This window comes from Xylocopa sonorina, chromosome 16 (assembly GCF_050948175.1).
Source record: "Xylocopa sonorina isolate GNS202 chromosome 16, iyXylSono1_principal, whole genome shotgun sequence".
Taxonomy (NCBI): domain Eukaryota; kingdom Metazoa; phylum Arthropoda; class Insecta; order Hymenoptera; family Apidae; genus Xylocopa; species Xylocopa sonorina.
Window position 1 is genome coordinate 3722912 of NC_135208.1, and position 15401 is coordinate 3738312.

At 36.2% G+C, this 15401-nt stretch overlaps 5 protein-coding genes across 7 annotated transcripts; 4 read left to right on the forward strand and 1 right to left on the reverse strand.

Moving 5' to 3' along the window:
• Nucleotides 1-121: 121 nt before the first annotated feature.
• On the forward strand, nt 122-1264 carry Bug (thioredoxin domain-containing protein bug). The gene is made up of 4 exons (XM_076907435.1): nt 122-200; nt 288-490; nt 562-788; nt 869-1264. Exons 1-4 carry the CDS (start codon nt 155-157, stop codon nt 1221-1223), a joined length of 831 nt encoding a protein of 276 aa, XP_076763550.1. The 5' UTR covers nt 122-154; the 3' UTR covers nt 1224-1264.
• Nucleotides 1265-1588: 324 nt separating this feature from the next.
• LOC143431036 (uncharacterized) lies at nt 1589-5220 on the forward strand. 2 transcript variants are annotated; one of them, XM_076907523.1, is made up of 7 exons: nt 1589-2319; nt 2402-2504; nt 2591-2907; nt 3002-3373; nt 3435-3789; nt 3877-4184; nt 4274-5220. In XM_076907523.1, exons 1-7 carry the CDS (start codon nt 2056-2058, stop codon nt 4823-4825), a joined length of 2271 nt encoding a protein of 756 aa, XP_076763638.1. In that variant the 5' UTR covers nt 1589-2055; the 3' UTR covers nt 4826-5220. The 2 variants fall into 2 exon arrangements, with proteins under 2 accessions (XP_076763638.1, XP_076763639.1); XM_076907524.1 differs by having other exon boundaries at nt 2603-2907.
• A 768-nt stretch (nt 5221-5988) lies between these two features.
• On the forward strand, nt 5989-7789 carry LOC143431031 (neuropeptide Y receptor type 1). The gene is made up of 6 exons (XM_076907516.1): nt 5989-6154; nt 6230-6636; nt 6719-6944; nt 7018-7220; nt 7276-7635; nt 7726-7789. Exons 1-6 carry the CDS (start codon nt 6119-6121, stop codon nt 7787-7789), a joined length of 1296 nt encoding a protein of 431 aa, XP_076763631.1. The 5' UTR covers nt 5989-6118.
• On the reverse strand, nt 7722-10243 carry LOC143431037 (tyrosine--tRNA ligase, cytoplasmic-like). Of its 2 annotated transcripts, none has more exons than XM_076907526.1 (8): nt 10175-10243; nt 9478-9864; nt 9138-9400; nt 8838-9053; nt 8569-8760; nt 8218-8482; nt 8004-8145; nt 7722-7943 (listed from the first exon to the last, which is right to left on the reverse strand). In XM_076907526.1, the coding sequence occupies exons 2-8, from the start codon at nt 9852-9854 to the stop codon at nt 7830-7832; spliced, it is 1569 nt and encodes a 522-aa protein (XP_076763641.1). In that variant the 5' UTR covers nt 9855-9864; nt 10175-10243; the 3' UTR covers nt 7722-7829. The 2 variants fall into 2 exon arrangements, with proteins under 2 accessions (XP_076763641.1, XP_076763640.1); XM_076907525.1 differs by having other exon boundaries at nt 10105-10205.
• Nucleotides 10244-13557: 3314 nt separating this feature from the next.
• Nucleotides 13558-15400, forward strand: LOC143431032 (uncharacterized). The gene is made up of 4 exons (XM_076907519.1): nt 13558-13617; nt 13691-13951; nt 14075-14458; nt 14541-15400. Exons 1-4 carry the CDS (start codon nt 13558-13560, stop codon nt 15264-15266), a joined length of 1431 nt encoding a protein of 476 aa, XP_076763634.1. The 3' UTR covers nt 15267-15400.
• The last annotated feature ends 1 nt before the right edge of the window (nt 15401 follows it).

Genomic DNA, 15401 nt, shown 5'->3' on the forward strand with positions numbered 1-15401 from the left:
AGCGTTGTATTGTTAACTATACTCCGATTATCGTCGTTCGTTAAATATTGTGGAAAACATTTGTTGGAAAACATTTCGGTACGTTGCGGATTCGATCATTTTCCAATAGCTGAATAGAACGAATAGGTGGTGATTTTTAGGTTATGCGGACGAAATGTTATTCTCCAGAAGGAACTTTTGTTTGTCTATAATAATTTTAGGTAAGCCATCTTAGGTATTCTTGATCGTGCTTCGAATAATGATGCAATTCGAATCCCTGTTGTTCTTATGTTGTTCTTATTTAATAGTCATTCTCGGGGGAATGAACCAGTGCGAGGTGATAGAGACAAATGCATTTGAAAACACTGATCAAGAATTTGAACGTTACGCAGGGGCAGTTAAATATGAAAAAGAAAATAATACTATCGAAGGAAATGTGACAGCGAATAATTCATCTTCTAACGTGACCAAAGTCAATTGCCTGACAGATAAAATTTATGAACCAGTAGAAGTAAATATATAGTTGATATATACTAAGATAGATTTGGCGATGATATTTAATGATACGTTCGATTGTTTCAGATCGTTAATGCAACTAGATTAATGAAATTATTAATCTTAGAGCCAGGTCCATCGAACAGAAGTAGAAACGATAAGGAGGGCAGGTTGCTACCAGGAACGTGCGTAATAGTATTATTTTACGCCAGATGGAGTATATTCAGTAGTCAAGCTGCTCCCCATTTTAATGCGTTACCCCGTTCATTTCCGCATATTAAAGCGGTGGCAATAGATGCTATAAAATACCAAAAGTAAATATAATTAAGAATGTTGTCTATCTCTCTTGTCCGAGTAAAAGAGAATATATATTATTCTATGTTTATGCTTTCAGTTTTAATGCACAGTACGGAATCGTCGGCGTCCCGACGTTAATGCTTGTTCACAATGGAAAACCTGTTGCAAAATTTAATGACACTGTGTACACATTGGAATCATTCGCAAAATTTATAACGCATATAACTAATTTACAACCGAATGGATCGTTGTACGTTACATCTTTAGATTTTTCTGGCCCCGTTTCCAGTATACCTTCCAACGAAACGGATTACTGTCTGGTCCTTTCGTGGATCTTCATTGGCATATGCGCTCTCTATTTCACATCGCAGAGTAGATGGTGGCAGCAATTCGTAGAGTTAATTCAGAATACATGGCGCGAAAGTAATGCTCAACACGAGCATGCCGATTAGAGCGTTAATCGCCAATTAATCGCATTAATTGTTAAGAGACTAACGTGTAAATAAATCAAATAAACTGCTATTTAACACCGATACGATCGTCACTATCGTTTATTATGTATACTGTTATGTAAATTATGGAGAATTTATTCGAAATGCGTTGTAAAAACACCGCGCGTCTTTAGTCAATTGAGCATTTAAATTTCCCCCTATCCAGTGTCAATTTACGGAGAAAATGCTAATCCATGAGTATCGTGAACGTTTAAAAAACCGAATCGAATGAGAAATGGTGTTATTCATGGTGTCGTAGAGGAAGAAAAGGTTTTGGGTAATAAATAACGAGGCTTGAATTTGACTTTGATAGTTCTATACCGAAAGTTCCATGTAATGGCCGACTTCGCGATTCACTTATCACTTCCCTAACTTCATGATTGTTGTGTGCGGCATTTGTTTGCGCTGAAGTTCGTCTCTAATGAATTTTGTTATCGTTGTTATATCGCAAGAAATAATAGGCGCCGTTTAGTTTTCTGCAGTCTAATTGGCCGTAATTTAGTTGAGATTTTATGGAAAAGTTTCTGGTCAAGTACCTGGAACAAAGATACAACATGACATTCTTCTATATCCAGATACGTTCACGCGATTTTACACATTTTTCTGATTGATCGTCAGGTTAGGTTCTTTACAGGAAACCGGCTTCGTTTTTTAAATTAAACTTAGACTCTAGGTAAACGTAAGAAAATCTAGTTAGGTTAATAAAAGAAAAAGAGGAAGAGGGTCAGATAAAGGTCAACGAAGATCCTCTGTAAGAACCGAGTTTAACCGAGAGTAAAAAACCGAGCGAATAATGGGATCATTGAATCTCATTTGTCCGATGTGCTGTGGCGAAACGTTTAACAATCCACAGTCGTTAAAGTACCATTTGTTAAGCATGACAGACAACCTATACTGTCCCGGTTGTTCACAGCGATCCGACTCGGTAATGGCACTTATTCAACATTTGGATCGATGCGGACAAAGCGTCGAATCGGAGGAATCGTCCGAAGCTAAACAGCAGTCCGGTCAAGAGATTCGGGAACAGGAATCTGAAGCGGACGCAGAGGTGCTAATGGTTGGCGTCCGATCTATAGAAACGGTGTCTTCTTCTGATATTTTCCTGTAGTATTCGTTTAACGATAGCTTCTTTCGCGTAGAGCACAAACGTCGAAGGGATCGATCAGAGCTTTCTGGCAACAGTAAACGATAGTGGAATTATGATCGTCGGCGGGCCCCAAACCATACAAGTTGATGAAAATGGTGTGTAGAAATTCTGAAATCTAGTACATAATAATAATTCTGCTTGTTTGACTATCGTATTATTTGACTTCTAATAAAAAAATCAGGAGATATTAAAGTCGTAGAAAAAATGGAAACCGAAGAGACACAGATGGAGGAAAATTCATTTAAGATCACGGAGAAAGTTCCTAGCATCGCTAGTAAAGTAGAAGAAAAATCTTTAGCCGACGATCGATTGGTAACAGTTTCGACTACTACAGAGGCGGACGATAAGAACAGGAGTAAAAATGTAATTACGATATTGCCTGGTGGATCGGAACTGCTCGACGGCGATACCGGTGCTCTGATAAATATGGATCGCATAGCTGATGTAGGCGAACTAGACGAAGATGGACTGTTGCGCGTTAAACAAGAACTTTGCGAGGTGAAAATACAAACGACCATCGTATAGCGATACGTATCGATACGTATCAAAATATAATGAAAATATAATTAAAGGGCATGATTCGCATTTATAGATAGAACCGGAAGCAGTTTATAGTTGTACTAGTTGCGATATGAGCTTTAATTCTGTTGTGGAACATATAAAGCAGTTTCACGACGGACAAGAAGTATTACTTGAAATAGCTGATCAATTAGACGATATATCTTCAGTACCTGTAACTAACGCTCTACCCTCAGCAGAATCAGGAAGCATAGTCAATACTAGACAGAGACAGAGTATGAATACCCTTCGCACGGAAGAATGCGTAGACAGCGAGGGTAGATTATATACAAGAAAAGTAGTACAAATAGAGAGGTTCTGGGATAGAACTCCGATACAAACGTCACTACAGTCTACCAAAGCGCCGATGATTGAAAAATTCTTTTCCAACGTGGAAGGAGTAAAAGTACGTAAAGTACAAAACTTATAATTTAACAGAGTTAATAATTCGACTAAATTCGTTGCAGGTACGAGAGAAAAAGCTGGCCACAGCACCAATGAGAATGTACAGATGTAATCAGTGCCTTCAGCAGTTCTCCAAATTAGGAAACTTTCGAGTACACGCATGTCTTCACGGCAATAATCGTTGCCACAGTTGTGACCAAACTTTTGCAACGCCGAAAGCGTTACAGCTACATGCAAAGGTGCACGAGGGTGAACCGGATCCAAATCAGAAAACTTTTGTTTGCGAAACCTGTGGAACTGAATTCTGTTCGCATAAAAGCCTGCGTCTACATTCTCGAATGCATGCACCGGTCAGAGCGAGACACGTCGACGCTCCCGAGGGAACGCCTAACGCGACATTTACATGTCCCGAGTGTGGTAAGCGATCGAGTAGCTTAAAAAAATGTTATATGAAAAATGTCGATTCCAAGGCGATGGCTAGAGTTGCATAAACGCATTTTCTAGGTAAAACATTAGCGGAATCTTACAAAGAAGCGCACATGGCGTTACACTCTGGCGACTCGGTAACTTGTACAGTGTGCAACAGAAAATTTGATTCCGCTGACAGCTTGGCAATGCACGCCGCGGTGCATACAGAATTGAGCCAACCACATTCGCCAACGCCACCTGCTACAGAGACTGCTGCGAGTGCCGAACTCGCGGAGAATCAGAAGCCTTATCAGTGTCAACACTGCGGCCGAAGATTTACAAGACCTCACGAAAAGGTCAAACACGAACGTATTCATACTGGCGAAAAGCCACACGCGTGCGAAGTAAGTGTAACAAAAGTAATGCAATAACGATCTTAAATCTCTTTGTTTCGAAGAATTTGCTTCTACTCCTCTTTCCTTGTATCAATCAGGTTTGCGGTAAAACTTTTCGCGTCTCTTATTGTCTGACTTTGCACATGAGGACCCACACCGGCGTTAGACCGTACGGATGTCAACATTGTGGCAAAAGATTCAAAGCTTCTTCGGTATACAATCATCATTTACTTACACACGGAGAAGAACGTGCTTATACGTGCCCCTATTGCCCGAAAACGTTTAAAACGCGTGTTCAATTAGCAGGGCATAAGAATAGTCATACTAAACCGTTTCGATGCACCGAGTGTTCTCGGCCCTTTGCTTCCTTGTACGCTGCCCGTGCTCACATACAGACACACAAGAAAGACAATAACTTAAAATTTAGTTGCTACATCTGCGGTGCATCCTATGGCAGAGCATTTGCATTGAAAGATCATTTGAAGCAACACGGTCAAGATGTGCTAACACCACCAGAGCCGGTGAGGGAAGAAGAGATTCACGAAGGACAAGATTTTTTGCTGGCCGAAGAGGAGGTCGAAGATGATGAATTGGTCATCCCATCACCGTTACCCGTTGCACAATCATCCGAGGCAGATGACACGGAATGAGACTAGAAAAACTAGTCGAATGGTTGTTACACGAATTGTAGTTTATAATACTGTTCAACATTACGAAAACAGATTACGGCGGATAATTTCCTATTTTACGTAGACTATATCGGCAAAATTTCTATTCAGACATTGAACATGATATTTTAATTTTTATGAACAAATAACATTCTACTATGATCCGCTGCTGTGACTAGATACGATAGTATTTGTTTGTAAATAACGAGTATACAACAATACTGCGAGTTTGTATATCCTCATTGGTATTGTGTGGATGAAAAATGTTAAATACGAACAGCGATTGTATTATGAGAGACTATAGTTTTATTGTGCCTGTTTAATATATTGAAGTAAACAAATCTATATATTATTTAATTTATGATCTATTTTAAAAATTAAGTTTCATTGTGTGTTAGTTTAAATTAAGTTATACGATCTTTTTAGTTAATTTAATAGTGATAGAAAAAAAAAAAGACTTACAAAATAAAAAGAAGTTACGAAATATTTACTTTATGTTAAATATGAGAGAATACAACAAAAATTAATAAAGGGTCAAAAATTATTTTCGAATTAATTTCAGTTCTAATGACGACGTTCATATTTGTTTTCTTTCTTTTCAAACTGTAACAATTCATTATCATCGAAATTCAATTTTGTGAACGTTTTTAATTGTGAACGTGATTAATATATTCTTCTTGTCTTTAAAGGAAACAAATAAAAATCACCTAAATGATTCTGGACACACACACACACACACGCACACACGATTAACTAGAAAATAGTCTATCAAGTACAAATAATATAAAAAGATCTAATATATAAGAATGATGCAAATGATGAATAAACCAACCGATATACATTGCTGATATAAAATGCTCTATAAAAATATTTTTACTTAAACGTGCCAAATTTGTATACTTGTAAATAAACGAAAGTCAACTAATTTATATAATTAAAAATTTACTGCACACGATTATGCAGCTATTTGTATGAAATTCATGCGTACTTCTATATGTACACTACATATTTACAACTACAATTAAATAAAATATGAAAGTAATATATTTTACAGATGCAAATATTTGATTAAACCCAATACTTTCCAGGAATTGATTAGCAATTACTTTAAACCATCTCTGATTTTTTGAAGAGCTTACTAAAGAGCTGAGTAAACAAGCTTGCCGTTAATGTTAATGCACCATCTGTTGTACTTATATTAAGTTTTTGCAATCAAACAGTTCAGTCCCCCATTGAAATTCGTGTCGTTCTCATGGCTGTATTACATTAAACGATATGGAGTTTTTCATTTTTTTCAATGGAAGTTTCGTGGTAGGTGTGCTAATGTGATATAAAAGTGCCGTTGTGTGCACTATTCGAATAACTGAGAAGTCTATGAATTTTCAGCTTGAAAATATCGACACCAGCAAGCAAATGTTCCCCTCAGAAATTTGGAAAATACGTCCTATGTGGGAGGTGATGCTAAAAGTTATCAGTGTTTTACCAATCATCGTCCTTGGTTCATTAGCTAACAGTGGCTTAATCTATGTGGTATTCAAAGAAAAATCTCTACATACTACAACAAATCTCTTGATTGTAAACATGTGTATCGCAGATTTTGGCACCTGCCTAATATGCCCATGTATGTTTCTTTGCATCGATTTATTTCAAAACTACATATTGGGAGACGTTGGTTGCCGACTAGATGGATCATTGGTGCACGCTTTAACATTGGTTGTGGTCTTTAACTTAAGTGCAATCAGTTATGATCGCGTTTCAGCTGTTTTTAATTGTTTGGGAAAGTTAACAAGGAGGTGATATCACAGATTTAATACCGACTACTCTAAAAAACCTTGCTGAGAAACAGTATATACTTTGATACTTTTTATATTGAAGGATGACGTTGGTTTTGCTTTTCACTACCTGGATATCTGGTATAATTATCGCTATTCCTTTAATGTACCTTCGACGGTACTATGAAAGACACTGGAACAATTTTATAGAAAGATACTGCACGGAAGACACTGTGCTTGTTTACCCTTATTGGCATATATTCATGGGTCTAAGCGTTTGGATACCATTAACTATAATGGCAATATGTTACTCGGCTATTCTCATAAAAGTATCGTTTAGTCGGTAGTTTTCCTTTATACAAAACTAAAACTATCGTTTTATGCTACATTTTCAATTTATAGCTAGATCGTTACAAATCACAAGCTCTGAGAAGCAAGTATTCTATTATGGTCAAATACAAGGGAAGAGTAACGCATGTTATGGCACTCGTAGTATTAGCATTCATTATATGCCGTGTACCGTTCACAGCGTTAGTCATTCAAAGGGCAAAATTATCAAAGGGGCCACAAAAAATAGGGGCAGCAGAAACTATGTATCCATTATGGTAATTATATCTATGCAATCTCATCGATTATGTAATATGTGAATAATTTCCACAGGTATATTAGCAGATATTTGGTACTGGTTAATGCAGCAATAAACCCTTTGTTATATGGCTTTAGTAGTAGTTTGTTACGAAAAAAGTTGGAATTGTATCCTGCTACATCCTGGCTAATCTGGCTGAAAAAACAACAGAGATCGAAACCATATACTGGTTCACAGTTAAGAGCACTGAATTTTCAAGACTCAAGATCACGATCTCCTTCTGTACAAATAAACATTAACAACAACATGGACACAGTACCAAATGTTTCATCGACAATTAGATCTGCAAATAAAGAAAAACAAATTCAACTATCAACGGATGTACTCAGCAATCGTTATTCTTCAGAAAATGGGCTGCTGATGAACACATCGATGTAAGATGAGATTTATATATTATATATGTTGCACGTTTACATAATGTGAAATATATAAAACTGTAATGTGAAAACAATTAAATAAAATAGAAACGGCAGTTTTAAATATAAAGCACTTCTCGATCTGGTCAATATTCGATCTATTTTTGCATAAGTAAAAAATCAAAATGGATACCTACATATCCGAAGTATTATTATTTAATTGCTACATTTTTGAGGCTGTCAGCTGTGAGTTTTCCACCATTGGCAGTAAGTAAAAGATTTCCACTCCAGGATGCCTCTCCGGCACCGTTCACTACAAGATCAACCTGGACAAAGAATATAAATTATGAATACGTATTGTTTTTCCTACTTTACTATGAACATACTTGCAACTTTTCCCAGACTTTCTTCTTTGGATTAAGTATATCATCCGGTGATCCATCCTCGTATCCATCAACAAAAACTTTTTCACCCGGTTCGCTATTTAGCGGAGGTCTTAATGGTTCAACTTGTCTGCTAGGTTCGTCTCTATATTGCAAAGATACGATTAAAAATGTTATTTAATATAGGGAAAGATATATTTACAGAATCAAGACATACACCGATGCACATAAAACCATCCCATGAGATTGGACACCTCTTAATGATGCTGGTTTTAGATTTGCAAGGACAACTACCATTCTATCTTTCATTTCTTCTAATGGCACATAATTTACCAGCCCGCTAACTATCGTACGAGGTCCGTTCTCTTCTCCCAGATCTATTTTCTCTATATAAAGTGTATCAGCATCTGGATGTTTCGATACTTCAACTATTTTTCCAATCCTAATATCTAATCGAGCCGGTGTTAATTCTTCGACGACTTCTGTACATTTAATATAAATGTTACATTATAATTTCAATTTGTTATATATTCTATAAATATTATTTTTATTATATCATTTGTATTACTTGGCTTTTGTGGTGGATAGGCTTTACTCGCTAAACTTTTCAGCTTCGAATCTGCTTCAAACTCCTTTCTAATTGGATCCAACAGTTTATTAATGTAAACCTCCACTGCATTTTTTAAATCTCCAGGATGTATTTCTTCTTTAGCAAATGCATTCTCCAAATCTTCGTATTTAACAAAGGATACGTCTCCACCTGAAAATAAATATCTTCTGTACAAGTGTTCGCAAGCGCAATTTAAATTTTGGAATATATTTAGTAATATATAGTACCAAACTCAGCAGTTCTTAGTATGTTAAAGGACTCATCCTCTTTTAATAATGGAAATATCACATGTTTTGTAAATGACAAAACTCCATTGTCGCTGACATTACCAGGTTCACAGAATGCTTTCTTTAATTTTTTCTTAATCACTGCGCTACTGTCTAACAAATCAATCTTAGAATCATCCTCGGATGAAGACATTTTTGATCCTATTAAACCAGGTACTGAAATAAAACTTAATTTGTGGTATAGTGTCAAATTTTTTAGAAATATGGTTTACAGTTGCCAATTTCATATCGTATACACACTCATTGGATTCATTAAATGGACACGTTTTTCATATCCAAGCAATGGTAAGTATTTCTCGGAGAAAGTAAAAATCTTTCTCTGATCTACACCACCGAACTGAGCATCAACTTTAAGATACTGCTCATCTAGTGCCTGTAAACCTGGATATAACAGTCCAGAGAGTAAAGGGTTTGCAACTTGTTTAACTACTTCGGCACCAGCCTTTTTTGCATCGTGTTCAGTTACAACAGAACTTAAACGATACATATCTAATGTATATTCCCTAAAACAAGAAAACGATTGATGAAATGTACCATACAAATTTTTTTTATTCTTTCATACGCAAATACTTTGATTTACCTAGACAATTGGTAATCTGTACCCTTAACAAATTGTAATTTTTCTAAAGGTACGTCGATAGATTTTAGCATTGCTTTGATGATCGTTTCATAATATTTAGTACGAAGTTCTAAAAGTTCCCATGGTGCTTTCATATTGTCCAAGTAAGCGTGAAGATCGGCAAATAATATAGTAACTTCTACTCCAGCTCTTAAAAAGTCTGCTATCTTCGACATTGGCACAAAATATCCAATGTGTGGCCTACCGGTTGTGGCTGTACCCCAATACAGTTTCAAATCTCTTTGTTTTAGAATAGTTTTCAACCTTTCATCTCCAAGCCATTCAGCCAAGTTTCTTGTGATAAGTTCATATTTTTCCTCCCACTTAAGTTCAACCATATTTGATGCTCTAAATAGACACAAAACCAACAGTAATTTAGCCGTGTTAACATTTAAACAATTTCAATTATTTAATAAAGTATTATAAATATAAAATAAAGTAACCCAATATCACAGAGAAATCGCTGAGACAGATAAATGTAAAAATGTCATCATTGACAGTACAAAGTCACTTGTGATTTAAGGTATGAAAAATAATTTCTATACTTATCATGAATTACATTATTCCTGTTATAATTGAGGTAATTACATTGCGTAGCTTCGGTGTGAGATAAGAAATTTGATGGCTCGTGTAGGTAAAGGTATTATATCGTACATACGGTAGCACGAAAGCCTTCCACCACGTTCCAGACTAACCTAAACGAGTGGAAGTAGTTCCATGAAAACTGGAACTCTACGAGTTTGTAAAAGGCATGCGCTGCAATTTTTATACGCGCGGTTATTTCAAAGTGATGCCGATATACGCATGGAAAATAAAATCTAACGAGGACAAGGTAAAATAGAGAAATGTGTAGAATCGATTATTATTGCGTTGCATTAATATCGAATAATATTTACGATTCAAGTTAGTAGACTTTGATAATCTTTAAAAATTAAATCTTTAAAACGATATGAATATTTAAACCATTTAGTATTTTAATAAACGCACATTAATAATTAACTTCTACACAGGTGAATACAAGCGACAGTCTGACGTGCCACTATAGCATGTGTTCTAACCCTGTTAACTTCGAATATTTTGCACAATCAATCAAAACGTAATATCGCAATTAAAATGCATTAACAACGCGTGCAATATTAATGTTTAATTATCGCCGCATTCATTGCAATATTAAATAATTAACTATTGCATTACTTTAATTTGTTTATATCTTGGTGGCGCCATCTCTGTGAGAAACGGTGAAACTAAACGGCGAGTAGTTTCAGCGTTTCTCACAGAGATGGCGCCAGCGGCGCTGTTTGCGCGCAAAAATTTAAAAACTTAATGAAACCTTTAAAATTTACCTTTAAAACCTTTAATATTATTAAATAGCGAGCGAAAGGAGACTTTTAGCAGACTAAATCGTTTAGATTGCGTTGGTTAATCAACGTGGAGTGTATTTTATTCAATCCGTAATGCATTAACTGTGATTACTTATGGTAACATCGTATTATTTGCTTTATATTGGACTAAATATAGTTTCTAATTAAAATTCCTGGATTTGTTAATAGAATAGGCCCTCCCATAATCAATTACGCGAATAGAATTAACAAACATCCTTTCTAACACGTGTCATCTTGTATTACAGGTGTTTAATTATGTTTGCCACTTCTACTGATGTAATTGCTAATTAATTGACTTATCTATATACTACATATTATTAATTAACGTATTCCATTGCGTTTGGTGCAGGAACCATTTCATTTTTCCCTTTATTTTACGTTACAATTGATTTTGAAGTTTCCAATCATTTTTTAAATTTTTGCGCGCAAACAGCGCCACTTGCGCCATCTCTGAGAGAAAGGCTGAAACTAAACGGCGAGTGGTTTCAGCGTTTCTCGCAGAGATGGCGCCACGTGTTGTAAGTAGTGTACTTCGCTGTCGGTAACGATGTGCGACCAGTTTGAGCACTTTTCGCAGAGATGGCGCCACGTGTTGCAACAAGTTCACTACGCTGTCGGTAATTATGTGCGACCAGTTTGAGCACTTTTTACAGAGATGGCGCCACTAGCGTCGTGTTGCCGCGAAAATTTAAAAACTAATTGAAATCATATATGTAAGTTATGTTATTAAAAAGTGAGAAAGAGGAAATGCTTACTACACTGAATGCTGTAGGTAACGTTAATTAATCACTACGAAATATATTTCAACCAATCAGCAATTATAACAATAGAATAAATTGGCACTGTCAAGCAGTTTCGTAAAGAAATCCAGCAAGTTGTAATATTTATGATGCACAGTTATTTTCCTGTTGCAGGAGAGGAATATTGGGATCAAGAAGATGAGGTGAGCCTGTGAAGAATAATTTTTAGGGTTAAACATTTGGTGTAAAGGCGGAGAAAATGATGCGCACCTCTACCGAGCTAGGACTAAGTAAAAGACTAATCTAAATTTGTTGAATGTTACAAATTCGTACAAATTCGTACAACGTTTCTAATGTTACAACTATCGGTTCATTTCTAAATTATGAAATCATTCATTCACAATAGGAATCTCACGCGATGTTGCGATCAAGCAACATTCCGTGCATATTTCGAGCATATTCCGTGTACGAATGGAAAAGGAAAGAGACTTGAGAGTAGGAGTATCTACATAGGCACTTTCATTGTTATCCGATCTGCATTACACCAAGGTGCAAGCTGAGGATTCACATCTTTCGACGGTACGGCACAGACTATTCTATACTAACATTTCGAAAAAAACGTTGAACAAAAGAAAGAATAATCGTGCGTTCAAGCTTTCAGTGAGTACCCGAGCAATTTTCATTGGAATTTTCTCACTTTATTTCCACATCGTCCTACGTACATTCTAACCGTTGTCTTTCGGTGATAATAATCGAATAAATACTTTCCTTTTCTCCTTCCATTAATTTGGAGAGAAACTACTTGCATTTTAATTTCCTTTACTCTTAATAATTGGAAATCGCACTGTTGCTTTGCATGCAGGTAATGGAAATTATACGTTCACCGTTTTGCATTATTTGAGATGCTTTCTGTTGGGAAGAGGTATATACAATAGTTATTAAAATATTTGATTTTCTTCTTTTATCTGATTTTGTATCGCGTCAATTTCTTTTTACTAAACGTCTGTACGAATAACTAAATGCTGGATTTACGTATAATAATAGCTTACTAAACATTTTCTAGGATATTTATATAATTTTATCAAATGCACAACATACGTATATTACATACGTATTTACGCGTAGCGTAAGGTTGGAACAAAAGGGATGATTTGAAGAAGATAAGGAAAATTACAAAATCGGCACCGGAGTGTCGGTTAACGGAGCGTGAAAGCACCAGCAGATGAAATCAGCATGGAATCGCGCATTAGCATACAAAAATATTGTAGTTGACCTTATTCGTTTTGCCGGCCGAGATTTCGAACAATAAGATTTCGTACTGAGACAACGTCGTTAAAAAAGGTTGCATGTATCTTATCAGTGCAACGCATCGTATTGAGAAATTTACGTTGTACCTTCTGTTGCGAAGTTCTTTATTTGGGTAACGTCGCTTGCTGTAAACAGAAAAGTTATTACCCATACTATTCTTTTTAGAAAGTATTTTTCCTATAATTTCCACGTTTCAAACTTAACTTAAATCATATCTTATATACTCTACTGCTTTGTTAGATTTTATTTTACTATTCCTTGTTTGACCAAAGGTTAATGAAAATTCTTCATATCCCGTGATATTACTTTGTGAATGAATGATAACTTATAGTTGGAAGAATTAATAGTAATCGAAGAATACAATAGAATAATATCGCGTTGAACGAACGAGGCATCGAAATTATGCTTCCTGGTTTCACTCGATTGTCGCTGAAAACAGACGGAAGGAAGACGTGTTCATGCTCTGTTTCAGCGGCTCGAATTCACTGAGTTTCTACAGGATATATCCTAGCAGATATTTTAATGACACCACGACACGTAGATGCGCCTTGCTTTCTGCAAGCCTTGAAAGTGTCATTGCGGTTACGTTCGCCGCGGAAATGTAAAGAACAATGACCCGACTACCTCTGCCTCACTCCCTTGTTCAGATGTGTTCCAAGAGTTTTTTAACAGTTCTTTAACACTTTTTTTTAACAGTGTTTTTATCTACAAAGCTGTTCCTCTTACTAATTCATTCATTATTAGATTTCAGAAATGGAAACTTGCCGATTGTCTGTCTACGAAATATCAATCATTTTATTATTACCGTTCTTATCGATCAGTTTTGGTCGTTCGAACGTTGGAAATTGGGAAGTTTGCGGTGAAAGATTGGAACGCGCCTTAGATGCAATTCATAGAGATTCGAGTAGAAGAAACAGGCTCGAAGAAGAAGAAGCCGGTATATTTTATCAACAAAAGCTACACTCTGCACCACTCGAGATGTCGGTCACTCGGATTGCTGTTAAAGTAACGTATTGTTACGAAAAATACTAATATTAATAATAAACTACGAACGAAAGTTCAACGTATTAGATAAAATTCACGAAGAAACAAATTTATTTCTAAATCTCAACCCTCTTTCGTTTTTAGCTACCACAAGGAGCCAGAGAGACGGGAAGTCCCTGGGCTAAAGTAGAAAAATGCATTTACGAGCCCAGCAACAATTCTCTTCAGACTCGAGTGATGTTCAATGATTTATCGGTTTCCGGGATTATTTCATTAATGCCACAGGAACACCAACCGCCTATACCAGCAGAGTCTTGCAGAATGACTTTAAGATTAAGACGAGCAGGTGTCGATTTTTTAACGAATCCAATTGCTCGTGGCAGAGGACAAATGCGCATTCGAACAGAATCCAGCTTTTTGGAACCGAGATTTGCCTCTATTTATGCTTATGGCTGTCATCTTACGCGTGTAGATAAACAAATCAAGAGACAGGACAAGTGGCCTCCATTTTACCCACATCGGGACGAGGTAATTTTTAGCTTCAATATTCCATTTTCAATATGTTATCATCATAGTTCAACCACCTCATAATCGAGTAATTAACTTTTAGCATGCGCTTCTGCCTTTAACGGTAGACGATTACGAAATAGCCGAGCCACGTCAAACAATGGGCGTTTCGAAGGAAGTGGATGTCGTTATTCCTAATGAAACTCGTCAATCTCGTTTTTTAAGTTCTCCTAGTACAAAGCTGGGTATTTGGCGAAAAAACGTTTGGCTCACTAAATCTCTTTCACGGGCGAAAAGAACACCAATTGCTGATTTTCCGAGAATTCGCAGCTTCGCAGGATCTTTTAAAAGCGACCAGAGAACCAATTATTCTACAAGAATCTCAAGATCACCGGAAACGATCACATCTCAGGATTTCGTAAGTGCATTGATCGGTAAGAGATCGAAAACTAATGAAACTTATAATTGTGCCAAGCAGCATGAACAGAGTGACTTGAACAATACAACAGAAGCATATGTATCAAATCTGAATGATAGCGAACTAAAAGCAAACGTAAAAAGGGAGAATAATTATCAGATAACAGAAAACGACACGCCGAAAGAGATCAGACAAGTTTACATCGATCAAACGTTGGACAACATATTTTCTTTCGATATAGACAATGACAGCAGGAGCTGGCAGTCGAAAGAACACATCGCTAAAGAAATGGAAGACGTGTTCTTGCGAGGAGCCAGTCAGGCATTGACCCGATACATTGAAAGACAATTGCATCCCGCAATTAAAGAAGCACTGATGATTTCCATGGGATATACTATCAGTTATGGATAATACAATTTCTTATACTTATCAAAAGTAATTCAATTGTTAAAATAATTGTATTAAATACCATAGAAACCACCAATGAAATTAAAGTCCTATTTGTACATAGTCATACAGTACATGTAGTCTATAATACACCACACA

Excerpts from the sequence above, each read along its gene's own strand:
- Bug (XM_076907435.1), top strand. The coding sequence starts at position 155 with ATGTTATTCTCCAGAAGGAACTTTTGTTTGTCTATAATAATTTTAG. Across the intron at positions 201-287 it reads TTTGTCTATAATAATTTTAG|TCATTCTCGGGGGAATGAAC; the intron begins GTAAGCCATCTT and ends CTTATTTAATAG. Across the intron at positions 789-868 it reads GATGCTATAAAATACCAAAA|TTTTAATGCACAGTACGGAA; the intron begins GTAAATATAATT and ends TTATGCTTTCAG.
- LOC143431036 (XM_076907523.1), top strand. The coding sequence starts at position 2,056 with ATGGGATCATTGAATCTCATTTGTCCGATGTGCTGTGGCGAAACGTTT. Across the intron at positions 2,320-2,401 it reads CGGACGCAGAGGTGCTAATG|AGCACAAACGTCGAAGGGAT; the intron begins GTTGGCGTCCGA and ends TCTTTCGCGTAG. Across the intron at positions 4,185-4,273 it reads AAAAGCCACACGCGTGCGAA|GTTTGCGGTAAAACTTTTCG; the intron begins GTAAGTGTAACA and ends TGTATCAATCAG.
- LOC143431031 (XM_076907516.1), top strand. The coding sequence starts at position 6,119 with ATGGAGTTTTTCATTTTTTTCAATGGAAGTTTCGTG. Across the intron at positions 6,155-6,229 it reads TTTTCAATGGAAGTTTCGTG|CTTGAAAATATCGACACCAG; the intron begins GTAGGTGTGCTA and ends ATGAATTTTCAG. Across the intron at positions 6,637-6,718 it reads TTGGGAAAGTTAACAAGGAG|GATGACGTTGGTTTTGCTTT; the intron begins GTGATATCACAG and ends TTTATATTGAAG.
- LOC143431037 (XM_076907525.1), bottom strand. The coding sequence starts at position 10,172 with ATGTACGATATAATACCTTTACCTACACGAGCCATCAAATTTCTTATC. Across the intron at positions 8,483-8,568 it reads CTATCCACCACAAAAGCCAA|AAGTCGTCGAAGAATTAACA; the intron begins GTAATACAAATG and ends TTAAATGTACAG. Across the intron at positions 7,944-8,003 it reads AAGTCTGGGAAAAGTTGCAA|GTTGATCTTGTAGTGAACGG; the intron begins GTATGTTCATAG and ends TTCTTTGTCCAG.
- LOC143431032 (XM_076907519.1), top strand. The coding sequence starts at position 13,558 with ATGACCCGACTACCTCTGCCTCACTCCCTTGTTCAGATGTGTTCCAAG. Across the intron at positions 13,618-13,690 it reads GTTCCAAGAGTTTTTTAACA|ATTTCAGAAATGGAAACTTG; the intron begins GTTCTTTAACAC and ends ATTCATTATTAG. Across the intron at positions 13,952-14,074 it reads TCACTCGGATTGCTGTTAAA|CTACCACAAGGAGCCAGAGA; the intron begins GTAACGTATTGT and ends TTTCGTTTTTAG.